This window comes from Monodon monoceros, unplaced genomic scaffold, assembly GCF_005190385.1.
Source record: "Monodon monoceros isolate NGI ecotype Baffin Bay Population unplaced genomic scaffold, NGI_Narwhal_1 Super_Scaffold_2, whole genome shotgun sequence".
Taxonomy (NCBI): Eukaryota; Metazoa; Chordata; class Mammalia; order Artiodactyla; family Monodontidae; genus Monodon; species Monodon monoceros.
In genome coordinates, this window is record NW_021703776.1 from 49512892 (window position 1) to 49528605 (window position 15714).

The window sequence follows — 15714 nt, forward strand, 5'->3', positions numbered from 1 at the left end:
ACAGGCCTTAAATGACACATGAGACCAGATGGACTTAATTGATACTTATAGACCATTCCATTCAGTAGTAGCAGAATACACATTTTTCTCATGTGCACGTGGAACATTCTCCAGGAGTGACCACATGCTGGGCCACAAAGTGAACCTCTGTAAATTTAAGAAAGTTGAAATCATATCAAGCATCTTTTCAGACCACGATACTATGAGATTAGAAGTCAATTACAAGAAAGTGTAATGTAGAATGTAAAAAACATGTGGAGGCTAAACAATATGCTATGAACAACCAATGGATCACTGAAGAAATCAAAGAGGAAATCAAAAAATACCTACAGACAAAAGCACAATGTCCCGAAACCTATGGGATGCAGCAAAGGCAGTTCTAAGATGGAAGTTTATAGCGATACAGTCTTACCTCAGGAAACCAAAAAATCACAAACAACCTAACCTTACACCTAAAGCAACTAGAGAAAGAAGAACAAACAAAACCTGAAGTTAGTAGAAGGAAAGAAATCATAAAAGATCAGAGCAGAAATAAATGAAATAGAAAGAAAACAATAGGAAAGATCAATGAAACTAAAAGCTGGTTCTTTGAAAATATAAACAAAATTGATAAACCTTTAGCCAGACTCATCAAGAAAAAAAGAAGAGGACTCAAATCAATAAAATTAGAAATGAAAAAGGAGAAGTTACAATGGACACAGAAATACAAAGGATCATGAGAGACTACTACAAGGAACTGTATGCCAATAAAATGGACAAACTGGAAGAAATGGACAAATTCTTAGAAAGGTACAATCTCCCAAGACTGAAACAGGAAGAAATGGAAAATCTAAACAGACCAATCACAAGTCATGAAATTGAAACTGTGATTAAAAAACTCCAAACAAGCGAAAGTCCAGGACCAGATGGCCTCACAGGCGAATTCTATCAATCATTTAGAGAGAAGTTAACACCTATCCTTCTGAAACTGTTCCAAAAGATTGCAAAGGAAGGAAAACTCTCAAACTCATTCTATGAGGCCACCATCACCCTGATACCAAAACCATACAGAGACCACAAAAAAAATTACAGACCAGTATCGCTGATGAACATAGACACAAAAATCCTCAACAAAATATTAGCAAGCAAATCCAACAATACATTAAAAGGACACACCATGAGCAAATGGGATTTATCCCAGGGGTGCAAGGATTTTTCAATATCCGCAAATCAATCACTGTAATACACCACATTAACACATTGAAAGGTAAAAACCATGTGATCATCTCAGTAGATGCAGAAAAAGCTTTTGACAAAATTCAACACCCATTTATGATAAAAACTCTACAGAAAGTGGGCACAGAGGGAACATACCTCAACATAATGAAGGCCATATATGACAAACCCACAGCAAAACATCATACTCAACAGTGAAAAGCTGAAAGCATTTCCTCTAAGATCAGGAACAAGACAAGGATGTCCACTCTCACTGCTTCTATTCAACATAGTTTTGGAAGTCCTATATACAGCAACCAGCGAAGAAAAAGAAAAGGAATCCAAATTGGAAAAGAACAAGTAAAAATGTCACTGTTGATGACATGATACTATACATAGAAAATCCTAAAGGCACTACCAGAAAACTACTAGAGCCCATCAGTGAATTTGGTAAATTTGCAGGTTACAAAATTAATACACAGAAATCTGTTGCATTTCCTTTTTTTAAAATTTTAAATAGAAGGGTGACTACAATTTTTTTTTTTATATTTATTTATTTGGCTGTGTCAGGTCTTAGTTGTGGCACATGGGATCTTTCATTGCAGTGCACAGTCTTCCCTCTAGTTGTGGTGCGTGGGCTGTTATGGTGCACAGGCTCTGTAGTTGTGGCACATGAGCTCTCAAGTTGTGGCACATGGGTTAGTTGCCCTGTGGCATGTGGGATCTTAGTTCCCCAACCAGGAATTGAAATAGTGTCCCCTGCATCGTAAGACAGATTCTTTTATTTTTTTTGTATGTATGCATGTATTTTTTTATTTATGGCTGTGTTGGGTCTCTGTTGCTGTGTGCTGGCTTTCTCTAATTGCGGCAAGCAGGGGCTACTCTTTGTTGCGGTGTGCGGGCTTCTTATTGCAGTGGCTTCTCTTGTTGCGGAGCACAGGCTCTAGGTGCATGGGCTTCAGTAGTTGTGGCTCGCAGGCTCTAGCACGCAGGCTCAGTAGTTGTGGTTCATGGGCTTCATTGCTCCGCGGCATGTGGGATTTCCTGAACCAAGGATTGAACCCGTGTCCCCTGCACTATCAGGCAGATTCTTAACCACTGCGCCACCAGGGAAGTCCCTATATTGCATTTCTATACTCTATTGAATTTCTGATCTTTTGTTGTTAAACAATCCCATTTACCATCGCATCAAAAAGAATAAAATACCTAGAAATAAAACTACCTAAGGAGACAAAAGACCTTTACTCTGAAAACTATAAGACACTGACGAAAGAAGTCAAAGATGAAGCAAACAGATGGGAAGATATACCATATTCTTGGATTGGAAGAATCAATATTGTCAAAATGACCGTTCTACTACCCAAGGCAATCTACAGATTCAATGCAATCCCTATCAAACTACCGATGCCTTTTTTCTCAGAACTAGAACAAAAAGTCGTAAAATTTGTACAGAGGTACAAAGGACCCCGAATAACCAAAGCAATCTTAAGAAAAATGAAGCTGGAAGAATCAGGCTCCCTGACTTCAGACTCTGCTACAAAGCTACAATCATCAAAACATTTTGGTACTGGCACTAAAACAGACATATAGATCAACAGAACAGGATAGAAAGCCCAGAAATAAACCCATGCACCTATGGTCAATTAATCTACTATAAAGGGGGCAAGACTATACGGTGGAGGAAAGACAGCCTCTTCAATAAATGGTGCTGGGAAAACTGGACAGCTACATGTAAAAGAATGAAATTAGAGCACTCCCTAACACCATACACAAAAGTAAACTCAAAATGGATTAAAGACCTAAATGTAAGACCAGACACTATAAATCTCTTAGAGGAAAACATAGGCAGAAAACACTCTGACATAAATCACTGCAATATCTTTTTCAGTCTGTCTCCCAGAGTAATGGAAATAAAAACAAAAATAAACAAGTGGGACCTAATTAAACTCAAAAGCTTTTGCAAAGCAAAGGAAACCATAAGCAAAATGAAAAGACAACCCACAGAATGGGACCAACAAGGAATTAGTCTCCAAAATTTACTAACAGCTCATATGGCTTAATATCATCAAAACAAACAACAATCAAAAAGTGGGCAGAAGACCTAAATAGACATTTCTCCAGTGAAGACAAAGAGATGGCCAAGAGGCACATGAAAAGATGTTCAACGTCGCTAATTATTACAGAAATGCAAATCAAAACTACAATGAGATATCACCTAACACCAGTCAAAATGGCTATCATCAGCAAATCTACAAACAAATGCTGGAGAGTGTGTGGAGAAAAGGGAACCCTCTCACACTGTTGGTGGGAATGTAAATTGATACAGCCACTATGGAGAACAGTATGGAGGTTCCTTAACAAACTATAAATAAAACTACCATAGGACCCAGTAATCCCACTACTGGGCATATATCTGGAGAAAAACATGGTCTGAAAGAGCACCTGCACCCCAATGTCCATTGCAGCACTATTTACAATAGCCAAGACATGGAAACAACCTAAATGTCCATCGACAGATGGATAAAGAAGTGTTACGTATATACAATGGAATATTACTCAGCCATAAAAAATGAAATAATGGCATTGCAACAACATGGATGGACCTAGAGATTGTCATACTGAGTGAAGACAGAAAGACAAATATTATATTGCTTTTATGTGGCATCTAAGAAAAATGATACAAATGAAAGGGGATGGAAAAAGTTATTTCACGCAAACAGAAATGACAAGGAAACGGTTTGCAATACTCACATCAGACAAAATGGACTTTAAAACAAGGCTATAAAAAAAAAAAAAAAAGGCTATAAAGAAAGAAGGAAGGACACTAATGATAAAAAGATCAATACAAGGAGAGGATATTACGCTTGTCAACCTATATGCACCTAATATAGGAGCACCCAAATACATAAAACAAACACTAACAGATATAAAGGGAGAAACTGACAGGAACAGAGTAATAGTAGGCGGCTTTAGTACCCCACTCATGTCAGTGGACAGATTTTTGAGACAAAATATCAGTAAAGGAGCAGAGACCCTAAATGATAGAATAGAACATTTAGACTTAGTTGATATCTTCAGGACATAAAAAAAAAACCCAAAATACACATTCTTTTCAAATGCACACAGAATATTCTCTAGGGATGACCACATACTGGGGCACAAAACAAGTCTCAACAAATTTAAGAATACAGAAATTACTTCAAGCGTCTTTTCTGATCATAATGGCATGAAACGAGAAGTCAACCACAGAAAAAGAAACAAAAAAAAATTACATGCAGAATAAACAATATGCTACTAAAAACCAATGGGTCAACAATGAAATCAAAGAAGAAATTAGATACTTTGAGGCAAATGACAAGAAAACACAACCATACAAAACCAGTGGGATGCAGCAAAAGCAGTTCTTAGAGGGAAGTTCTTAGCGATACAGGCTTCTTTAAGAAACGAGAGGTGGCAGCTTCAAGATGGCTAAAGAGTAAGATGCGGAGATCACCTACCTCCCCACAGATACATCAGAAATACATCTACATGTGGAACTGTTCCTATAGAACACCTACTGAATGCTGGCAGAAGACCTCAGACCTCCCAAAAGGCAAGAAACAAGAAAAATCTCACATAAACAACTTAACCCACCACCTAAAAGAATTAGAAAAAGAACAAACAAAACCTAAAGTCATCAGAAGGAAGGAGATAGTAAAGATAAGAGGGGAAATAAATAAAATGGAGATTTTAAAAAACAATAGAAAAAAATCAGTAAGACCAAGAGCTGGTTCTTTGAAAGCGTAAACAAAATTGACAAACCTCTGTCCAGGCTTACCAAGAAGAAAAGAGAGACGACCCAAATAAACAAAATAAGAAATGAAAGAGAACAAATCACAGCTGATACCACAGAAATACAAAAAAAAAAAAAAAATAAGAGAACACTATGAACAATTATATGCCAACAAACATGACAACCTATAAGAAATGGACAAATTTTTAGAAACATACAGCACACCAAAACTGAATCAAGAAGAAACAGATAACTTGAGCAGACCAGTCACTAGAAATGAAATAGAATATGTAATAATAATAATAAAAAAAAAAACCTTCCTACAAACAAGAGTCCAGGATCAGATGGCTTCACTGGGGAATTGTACCAAACATGCAGAGAACTTATACCGATCTTTCTCAAACTCTTCCAAAAGATTTAAGAGGAAGGAACACTCCTAAAGACACTCTATGAAACCACCATCACCCTGATACCAAAACCAGACAAAGACATAACCAAAAAAGAAAATTACAGGCCAATATGTTTGATGAATATAGACACAGAAATTCTCAACAAAACATTAGCAAACCAAATCCAACAACACATAAAAAACGTCATACACCACAACCAATTTGGATTCATCCCAGGGTCACAAGGATGGTTCAGCATATGCAAATCAGTCATTGTGATATACCACATCAACAAAAGGACAGAAACTACATGATTATCTCAATAGATGAATAAAAAATCTGATAACATTTGATAAAATTCAATGTCCATTCATGATAAAAACCCATAAGAAAGTGGGTATAGTGGGAACATATCTCATCATAATAAAAGCTACTTATGACAAACCCAAAGCCAATATAATACTCAACAGTGAAAAGCTGAAAGCCTTCCTGCTGAAATCTGGAACGTCTTAAGGCCCACTCTCACTTCTCTTCAACATAGTAGTACTGTAAGTCCTGGCCACAGCAATCAAACAAGAAAAATAAAAGGTATTCAAATTGGTCGGGAAGCTGTAAAATTATATACAGGTTACATGGTACTATATACAGAAAACGCTAAAGACTCCAGACAAAAACTACTAGGACTGATAAACAAATTCAGCGAAGTAGCAGAATACAAAATTAACATACAGAAATTGGTTGCATTTCTTTACACTAACAATGAAATATCAGAAAAGGGATGTAAATAAACAATCCCTTTTAAAATCACATCAAAAAGTAAAATACTTAGAAATAAACCTGACCAAGTAGATGAAAGACATATACTGAGAACTATAAAACATTAGTAAAGGAAATTAAAGAGGACTCAAAGAAATGGAAAGATATCCCACTCTCTTGGATTGGAAAAATGAATATTGTTAAAATGGCAACACTACCCAAAGCAATCTACAGATTTAATGTGATCCCTATCAAATTACCCATGACATTTGTCACGGAACTAGAACAGATAATCCTGAAATTTATGTGGAACCATTAAATTGCCAAAGCAATCCTGAGGAAAAAGAACAAGGCAGGATGTATAACCCTCCCAGACTTCAGACAATACTACAAAGCTACAGTAATCAAAACAGTGTGGTACTGCCACAGAAACAGACATATGGATCAATGGAACAGAATAGAAAGCTCAGAAAAAACCCAGACACCTATGGTCAATTAATCTTTGACAAAGGAGGCAAGACTATAAAACAGAAAAAAGACAGTGTCTTCAGCAAATGGTGCTGGGAAAGTTGGACAGCTGCATGTAAATCAATGAAGTTAGAACACTCCCTCACACCATGCACAAAAATAAACTCGAAATGGCTTAAAGACTTAAACATCAGACATGACACCATAAAACTCCTAGAAGAGAGCACAGGAAAACATTCTCTGACATAAAATATTACTACATAAATTGTAGCAATATTTTCTTAGGTCAGTCTCCCAAGGCAATAGAAATAAAAACAAAAATAAACAAATGGGACCTAATCAAAATTACAAGCTTTTGCACAGCAAAGGAAATCATAAACAAAACAAAAACACAACCTATGGAATGGGAGAAAATATTTGCAAATGATGTGACAGACAAGGGGTTAGTATCTAAAATATACAAATAGCTCATAGAACTCAATAACAGAAAAACAACCCAATCGAAAAATGGGCAGACCTAAATAGACATTACTGCAAAGAAGACATACAGATGGCCAATAGGCACATGAAAAGATGCTCAATGTCATTAATTACAAAACTACAAAGAGGTACCACCTCACAGCAGTCAGAATGGCCATCATTAAAAAGTCTACAAATAGCAAATGCTGGAGAGGGTGTGGAGAAAAGGGAACCCTTTTACAACTGTTGCTGGGAATTTAAATTGGTGCAGCCACTATGGAAGACAATATGGAGGTTCTTCAGAAAACTAAATATAGAGTTGCCACATCCAGCAATCCCACTCCTGGGCATATACCTGGACAAAACTATAATTTGAAAAGCTACATGCACCCCTATGTTCACAGTAGCACTATTTACAATAGCCAAGACATGGAAACAACCTAAATGTTCATTGACAGATGAATGGATAAAGAAGTTGTGGTATATAAATACAATGGAATATATTACTTAGCCATAAAAAAGAATGAAATAATGCCATTTGCAGCAACATGGATGGACCTAGAAATTATAACACTAAGCGAAGTCAGAAAGAGAAAGACAAATACCATATGATAGCACTTATATGTGGCATCTAAAATACGATACAAATCGGGCTTCCCTGGTGGCGCAGTAGTTGAGAGTCTGCCTGCCGATGCAGGGGACACGGGTTCGTGCCCCGGTCCGGGAGGGTCCCACATGCCGCGGAGAGGCTGGGCCCGTGAGCCATGGCCGCTAAGCCTGCGCGTCCGGAGCCTGTGCTCCGCAACGTGAGAGGCCACAACAGTGAGAGGCCCGTGTACCGCAAAAATAAATAAAATAAAATAAAATACGATACAAATCAAAATAAACATATCTACAAAACAGAAACAGACTCACAGATAATAGAGAACAGAACTGTCATTGCCAAGAGGAAGGCGGGGTAGAGGAGAGAAGGGATGGGAGCTTGCGATTAGCAGAGGCAAACTATTTTATATAGGATGGATAAACAAGGTCCTACTGTATAGCACAGGGAACTATATTCAATATTTTGTGACAAACAGTAATAGAAAAGAATATGAAAATGAATATATATATGTATAACTGAGTCATTTTGCTGTACAGAAGAAATTATTACAACATTGTAAATCCACTATACTTCAATAAACTTTTTTAAAGAAAAGATTCCTATGTTCTGAAGCTTCAGGGTTTAATGCAGTATGCCTTTAAAATTTTTGGATAAAGCATTCAGAGGACTTCAGATGCTTTCCTTTTTTCTGCATGTATAATTCAACCTTAGATCAATTCCCCTTAGGGGGAAAAGCCTCTACTATTGCTTCTCTCAGCCCCTGAACATTGCCCTTGAGCTAGCTGATCCACTTCCTGATTATTTGTAGAAGAACCTGAAAGAAATTCTGGTCATCTGTTTACCCTGTGAGGGGGGTTTTCCCCGGGTGCCATCTGGCTTGTCTGATGGCTGCACTGTAATCATAGGTGGGCAGAATACCCCCTAGCAGCCAGTCAGGGTCCCTGTGAGTAGGGTTCTAGAAAACCACTAATCTTTCTAACTCCTTTAAATTCGGTAGGACGTTCTGAAAGTGCAGGTAAAAGGTCTTTATGATTTACTGGATCTGCTCCCATCCATGCGACCTGAATTCTTTGCAGTGGCGGTCCAGGCTACATACACAAAGGATGCTACATAGCAAGGCCCGAAGGTGGCAGAGCCTGATTACAGGGCCCTGGAAAGTCAGGGGAGCTGTAAAGGACAGCAGTGCTAGCCTTACCACCCATCCTGGGTGATTCTCCTAAATTCACTTCCTGGCTTTTAGCATCTACACAAGTAAGCTGTATACCCCTTGCCTGGAAGTCAGGCCAGAGTGCTCTCTGTAAATCTTGTAAGGAAAGGGAAGTTAAAACAGGTAGACAGGGCCAGATTTTGAGAAGGGGGATTTACATGGAATGTGGACTTTAATTTTTCTTTTGAGTCTAATTTCTGTTCTTCCTGTTAAGGGAGTCCCCAAGGCTGGCTGTTGTACTCCTTTGTGTCATCTTTATAATTTTGTCTTTCCATCGGTTGATGGAAAGACAGTTGTTGCTGGAAATGCAGTTGTTTAGCATGAGAGCTCACTCACTTTCTTTCTCAAAAACAGAAGTTTTTCCAATTCAAAGGATCCATTCTCTGGCCACTGACAAATATGGTCTTATATTAATCTTAATGGTGACTCAAACCCATAAGCCTCTTTATGGCTTAACCACGAACACAAGAAGTGTCCCAAAAGAGTGCAAAAGATGTAGCTTTCACAAGATCCACAAAATTTACTCCCAGAATTAGCCAAAGAAAGCAAAAACCTTCATTGTCACAGGTAGTAAGAATGGTATAGTGAAAACGGAATTCCCACCAGAATGCGTGATTCCTCTAGTCGCAGACCTGCTCATCTCTGACACTGGGCAGGCGTTACTGGAATGGGACTTTTCCAGCACTAAAAAGACAATGAAGGTTGAGACAACAAAGTCCCCTTATGGGCTGGGACACTTTAAGACAAACTTCCAAAGAACTGGCACAGTTGGACAAAGAGAATGCTGCTTGTTGCACTATTTACGATAGCCAGGACATGGAAGCAACCTAAGTGTCCATCAACAGATGAATGGATAAAGAAGATATGGCACATATATACAATGGAATATTACTCAACCATAAAAAGAAATGAAATTGAGTTATTTGTAGTGAGGTGGATGGACCTGGAGACTGTCATACAGAGTGAAGTAAGTCAGAAAGAGAAAAATACCGTATGCCAGTGCATATATATGGAATCTAAAAAAGAAAAAATGTACTGATGAACCTAGTGGCAGGGCAGGAATAAAGACGTAGACATAGAGAATGGACTTGAGGACATGGGGTGGGGAGGGGGAAGCTGGGACGAAGTGAGAGAGCAGCATGGACATATATACACTTTCGAATGTAAAATAGCTAGTGGGAAGCAGCTGCATAGCACAGGGAGATCAGCTGGGTGCTTTGTGAACACCTAGAGGGGTGGGATAGGGAGGGTGGGAGGGAGACGCAAGAGGGAGGATATATGGGGACATATGTATGCATATGGCTGATTCACTTTGTTATACAATAGAAAAACTAACAGTATTGTGAAGCAGTTATACTCCAATAAAGATCTATATATAAAAAAAAAAACATGCTGCTTGTCACTTCATGTCTCAGATCCTGAGTCTATTTGGCTGCCCACCAGTTACAAGCTGATACTTGCATCTTCTGGCTGGCTTCTCTCTGGTTAAGCCAGAGAGAGTATTTTCACTGGTCATGAAGCCAAGCTCTCAAGACAGAACAAGACAAGGGGAAACCTCACCCATTTTTTAAATATAAGGGACCCACAGCAAAGTTTGTCTAAACAGATGCAGGTCCATTAGAACTGTGAAGTCACCAGTCTGTGAGGCTGGCCGGAACAACAGGCTCAGAGGACCTATGCCTGCATTTCTACACTATGGTTTTCCTCCTTATGAAAAGTGACACAAAAACTAGAGACAAAAAACAATAGGGCTTCCCTGGTGGCGCAGTGGTTGAGAGTCCGCCTGCTGATGCAGGGGACACGGGTTCATGCCCTGGTCCGGGAAGATTCCACATGCCGCAGAGCGGCTGGGCCCATGAACCATGGCCGCTGAGCCTGCGCGTCTGGAGCCTGTGCTCCGCAACGGGAGAGGCCACAATGGTGAGAAGCCCATGTACCGCAAAAAAAAAAAAAAAGAAGAAAACAATAACCATGGAGGAATTGGATCGATAGAAAACAAAAGTACTCAGAACAGATCTTTTCCAGAGTCACTATACCTAAGGAACTAGTTTACACAAGTATTTTTCTCCTGCTAAATTTAGAAATGGACTCTCACCACTTCCAGGAGATTGACGTGGTAAGGATTCTTACCATCTGCTGGCTCTTGTCAGAGGTCCCAGGATCTCCCACCTGCAGCCCCAGAGCAAGTGGTGTCCAGCCAGTGGAGCCCCCCATGCATACCAAATTGTAGGGATAGAAAAATTTTCCCTTCCTCCCTTCTAGGTTCTTTGGCTGATCTAATAATTAATTGACATAAGATGTTACCAGGTGAAAAACTAATTTCGTACATACAGGAACCCCATAAGAATGAGACTCAAAGGCAGTCTCCAGTTGAGGCTTATATACTGTCCTGAGCTAAGGAAAGGGATGGGGCGCCTGGGGCTTCAGAGGGCAAGAAGGCAATTCACAGCAGATGAGAAGAGCAGATGTTTGCCACACAGATTAAAAAAAAAAATTCTCTCTGGTAATAGCTCTCTTTCTGGACTCTTAACCACTGCGCCACCAGGGAAGCCCATACTACTTTGTTTTTACTGTCATTTTATAATATAGATACACCATAACATCCAATTTTTGGACATTTAAGTTGCATCCACGTTTTCACTATAGGCAATGTGATAATGAACATTCTTATACCTAAATGTTTGCACATATCCTTACTTATTTCACTGGGGTAGAGGTAGAATTGTTGCATCACAGTGTACTCACATTTTTTAATGCTTTTGAAATCTATTGCCAAATTGTCTTATATAAATACCATATAATGTATTTTGCAACAGCAATATAATTATAGTACCAGCTTCACCACACCCTAATGTTAAATATTGTAGTATTTCTCTAAACTTGGCTAATTTGATTGGACAAAAATTATATCTTGGGCTTCCCTGGTGGCGCAGTGGTTGAGAGTCCGCCTACCGATGCAGGGGACATGGGTTCGTGCCCCGGTCCGGGAGGATCCCACATGCCACGGAGCGGCTGGGCCCGTGAGCCATGGCCGCTGAGCCTGCACGTCCGGAGCATCCGTGTACCACAAAAAAAAAAAAAAAAAAAAGTTATATCTTAAAATTTTACATTTCTTCAGTTAAAATACAGAAGTTATGTTTTATATATTAATCATTGCCATTGGGTTTTTTTTTTTTCGGTACGCGGGCCTCTCACTGCCGTGGCCTATACCGCAGCGGAGCACAGGCCCCGGACGCACAGGCTCAGCGGGATCCTCCCGGACCGGGGCATGAACCGTGTCCCCTGCATCGGCAGGCCGACTCTCAACCACTGCGCCACCAGGGAAGCCCCTGCCATTTGTATCTTATCTTTTCTAACTTGTCTATTCATCCCCTTTGTTCTTTTTTTCTATTAGAGTGTTGAACTTTAAAAAATTTACGTGTAAGAACTTCCTTTAATTTCTTGCAAATATTTTTTTCCAGCTATTTCTCTTTTGTTTCTTAAAAAATTGTGTTTGGAAACAAACCATTGTTTTTTGTTTTATAAGTTTAGCATTTACATGTATTAAATGTTACTTGTTTTTTTTGTTTTTTTTTTTTTTTAAAGGTATGAAAGCTTTCAAAATCCAAAGAAGAGAAAAAATCAAAGTGGAACAGTCTTTCGACCTGGACAGAAAGTAACTCTGGCATAAAATATACTTCTGATTTTTTTGTGTGTTTATGTGTGTGGTGGTTTGTCCCTGTGTTGTAACAGTGAAAATGGTGTCTGTACATTTCTTTTTAATTTAACTTAATTTGTTAATCTATAAAATCAAAGATTGGTAAACCTGTGTTTATGTAATGACCAGGGTTACTTGATATTAACACTTTAGAATAAATTGGGATACTTATAAGAGATTCTGTATTTTATTACCTATATATTTAAATCCTTAATGAAGTAATATTGGCCACATGGAATAACTGATTTTTTCTCCTTTGAAGAAAAAAAGAGAATGTAATTAAATACATTTCTTAGAATCACTGACAGTTGCATATTCAGCATCTTTCTTGCATTTGACAAGCTTTATGCTTAGCACCTTCTTGACTGTTTTGGAAATAAAATATCCAATTATCTATCTACTGATCCAATTATCTGTTCTGATTATCTGAAAATGTGGAATTTACACACAATTTAAATAAATTTAGTTGTTCCTTCAATCAGCAGTGAGATGACATCCCCCTAATATACTACATCCAGCTGCAAGGCCAGGAGCCTGAATGATGTCCATTCCTCCCCTCCATGACAACTTTATCTGGATGTGCTCTGATCTATGAACTCAATTGTAAAGTCAGTCACTATCAACACAAACTATATATAGTAATGTGGTAAAGGGAAAGGAGAAAGCTAAGTAGAATATGCAAATAAATGCATAAGACAGCAAAGAAAAATGTACAGGCTATAACCATTGCCCTTTCTGCAATTAATCATGAGGCCATGGCTGATGTGTTTCATTTCTCTCTTCCATTACTTATTCCATGTTCCTCTGACTTCAGCCCTCACCTTAGTGGATTAGAGGCCTTAACTAAGTGGGATGGTCTAAACCTTCTTTTCCGTCTGCGCCTTTGGTGGCCTAAGACTGCAGATGTCTTCCATTAAATTTACCATGAACACTCAGTATTACAAGGTTCCCATCATACTTCTCCCATCCCCCACTGTATAGCACCAACTCTGTATTCACTCAGCCAATATTGTAATCCTCCCCTTTCAAACCATTGGAATCATCACTATGTTCCCCTCATAGAAGCAGTCCACCTTTGCTTCCCTCTAAACCAGCAAAGCTCGGAATCACAAGGAATGCAAGCAAAGATGTTTGAGTCACTAGGTATTAACAGAGAAGTGCCATTCTCCCTTGCACGTTGGTTCCCAGATCCTTCTATTAAAGCCATGGTCACTGGTTCACAGTATATACTATATGCACTACATCTTGCAGAAGAGGACTCTACCCTCACAGAGTTATCTCGCCAAAAGGCCAGCTGTTTCAGGGTGAGGGGTATTTACAGTAAGTCCAGGGAATTCCCTATAAAGTGAGTTTCATGATCAGAAGCAAGTGTCGTAAAGGATAGCATAACAGTGAAAGCCATCTAGTGAGGCCCTGAAAGATGGTGGTGGCAGAATTTTGGAGGACAAAGCAAATCCAATTCCAGAATGTGTCACCTTCAGGGAGGACAAATTGCTGCCTCATCTCTTAGGAGAGGGACGAATGTAATCAACCTTCCACCAGGCACGGGCTGGCATCCCCTGGTATGTACCTACGTGGTTATTGCTGCATACTAGTAGGCTGTCAGGATAGGTGGATGGTCAGGTCAGCTGCAGTGAGGGGCAAGCCATATTGTAGAGCACACATAGACCCCCATCCTGGCCACCATGGCCACTTTGTTCAGGAATACAGTAAACAAGTACTGGGTAGCTGGAAACAAAGGCTGATTGATATCCATAGAGAGGTCATCTAGAGCACCTCATTATTAAAAGCACTGAGGAATTTTAGCTGAGCATTCACACAGGACACAAACATTCTCACTCTGAATCCATTTCAAGAACTCTGGCCATACCTTTCTCCCAGACCTCCTCATGGCCCCTTCTCCAATCATGCTGTTTCCAAATCTGATCATTTAGTTAAGTTACTAGCCACTGTCTATGAATCAGCATGGATTTCTATATCAGACATCTCTACCTCCTGGCAAAATGGAAGAGACAAGTTCAGAAAATCTGCTCCCTGGGGTGATTCCCTACTCTACTGGTCGTCAAGGCTATCCCCTCAGTATAGCAGAAATGCCTTCACTCTGATGCATTCACAGTGGAGTTCTGGGTCTCTGGGAAATCATGTTGATGCAGACCGAGCATCTATTAATCCCCAGAAGGTCTGGTTATTTCTCAGGACACCTGGGAAATGGCCTGGTGAGTGGCTTTGGGTCCTTTGGGGAAGACTTAGAGGAAGGAAGATCCTTAGCAAGTATTCATGATGTTATCACAGGGCCATTTCCCTAGACACTTGACTTCTCCTGCATTCTTGGTCTGACCTAGACCTGAGATTGGGTCAGGGGCCATGACTATATTGTGAAGACTTAAGTCAGGCCTTTGTTTACTAACAGAGAGTTTTTAAAATAATAAAAATCAGGTAGCATCTTTGACCATCTATTTTGGTCTTAAGGACCCCACAGTTAGGCAACACCAAAGATCCCTGTAGGTCAGACCATTGTAATTAATGCACTGGCTCTGCTGTTGATTATAGTACCCACATCCACCTGGCCTCTCACATTGCAGCTACCTGACCTCACCCCTGCTGCCCCAGGATCCATCATCACTGAAATCAGCATGTTTCTACTACAGTATCTCCCACTTGTGTTCTCATCGATTGTTGCAGAGTCTACAGACTGACTCATTCAACAACCATTCCAACACCCTCACCTCCATCTTCCTATGGTCCTTGGAAAGTGAATTACTGAGTGACATAATCTCCATCGCAGCCATGCATGGCTTTGTAACAGTTCTATCTAGACAATGAGTATAAGTAGGTAGAAGTCCCTGGGGTAAGCTTCCTTCCTGGAATGAGGGCACAATGTCTGGAGATGCAGCAACCATCTTGCAAACATGAGGGTGAAAACCACAGACAATAGAGCAAGGAAACAGAAGGAGCCTGGTTCCCTGATGGCATCACTGAGCTGATATACCAGCTCTAAATGTCCTACTCAGACCTTCTTATGCCTGAGGTAGATAAACCCCTTGTTTGCTTCTCTGAGTAGGTTCCTATTATAGCCAAAACCAATCCTGACAGATGCACCAATGATTTCATAAGGCCTCACTGAGGAGTATTTTCTGACACCCACACTATCTTGAGGGACAGATTTGG

General features: G+C 39.6%; 1 protein-coding gene across 2 annotated transcripts in view; it reads left to right on the forward strand.

Moving 5' to 3' along the window:
* PEX1 (peroxisomal biogenesis factor 1) overlaps positions 1-12972 on the forward strand; it is a 73102-nt gene extending 60130 nt beyond the window's left edge. The window contains exons 24-25 of one of the 2 annotated variants that reach the window (XM_029233384.1): positions 12065-12170; positions 12435-12972. In XM_029233384.1, the coding sequence (XP_029089217.1) occupies positions 12065-12170; positions 12435-12440 (112 nt within the window). In that variant the 3' untranslated portion in view covers positions 12441-12972. The remainder of the gene's footprint in view (positions 1-12064; positions 12171-12434) is intronic. The other variant, XM_029233385.1, reaches the window with a different exon arrangement.
* Positions 12973-15714: the final 2742 nt, after the last annotated feature.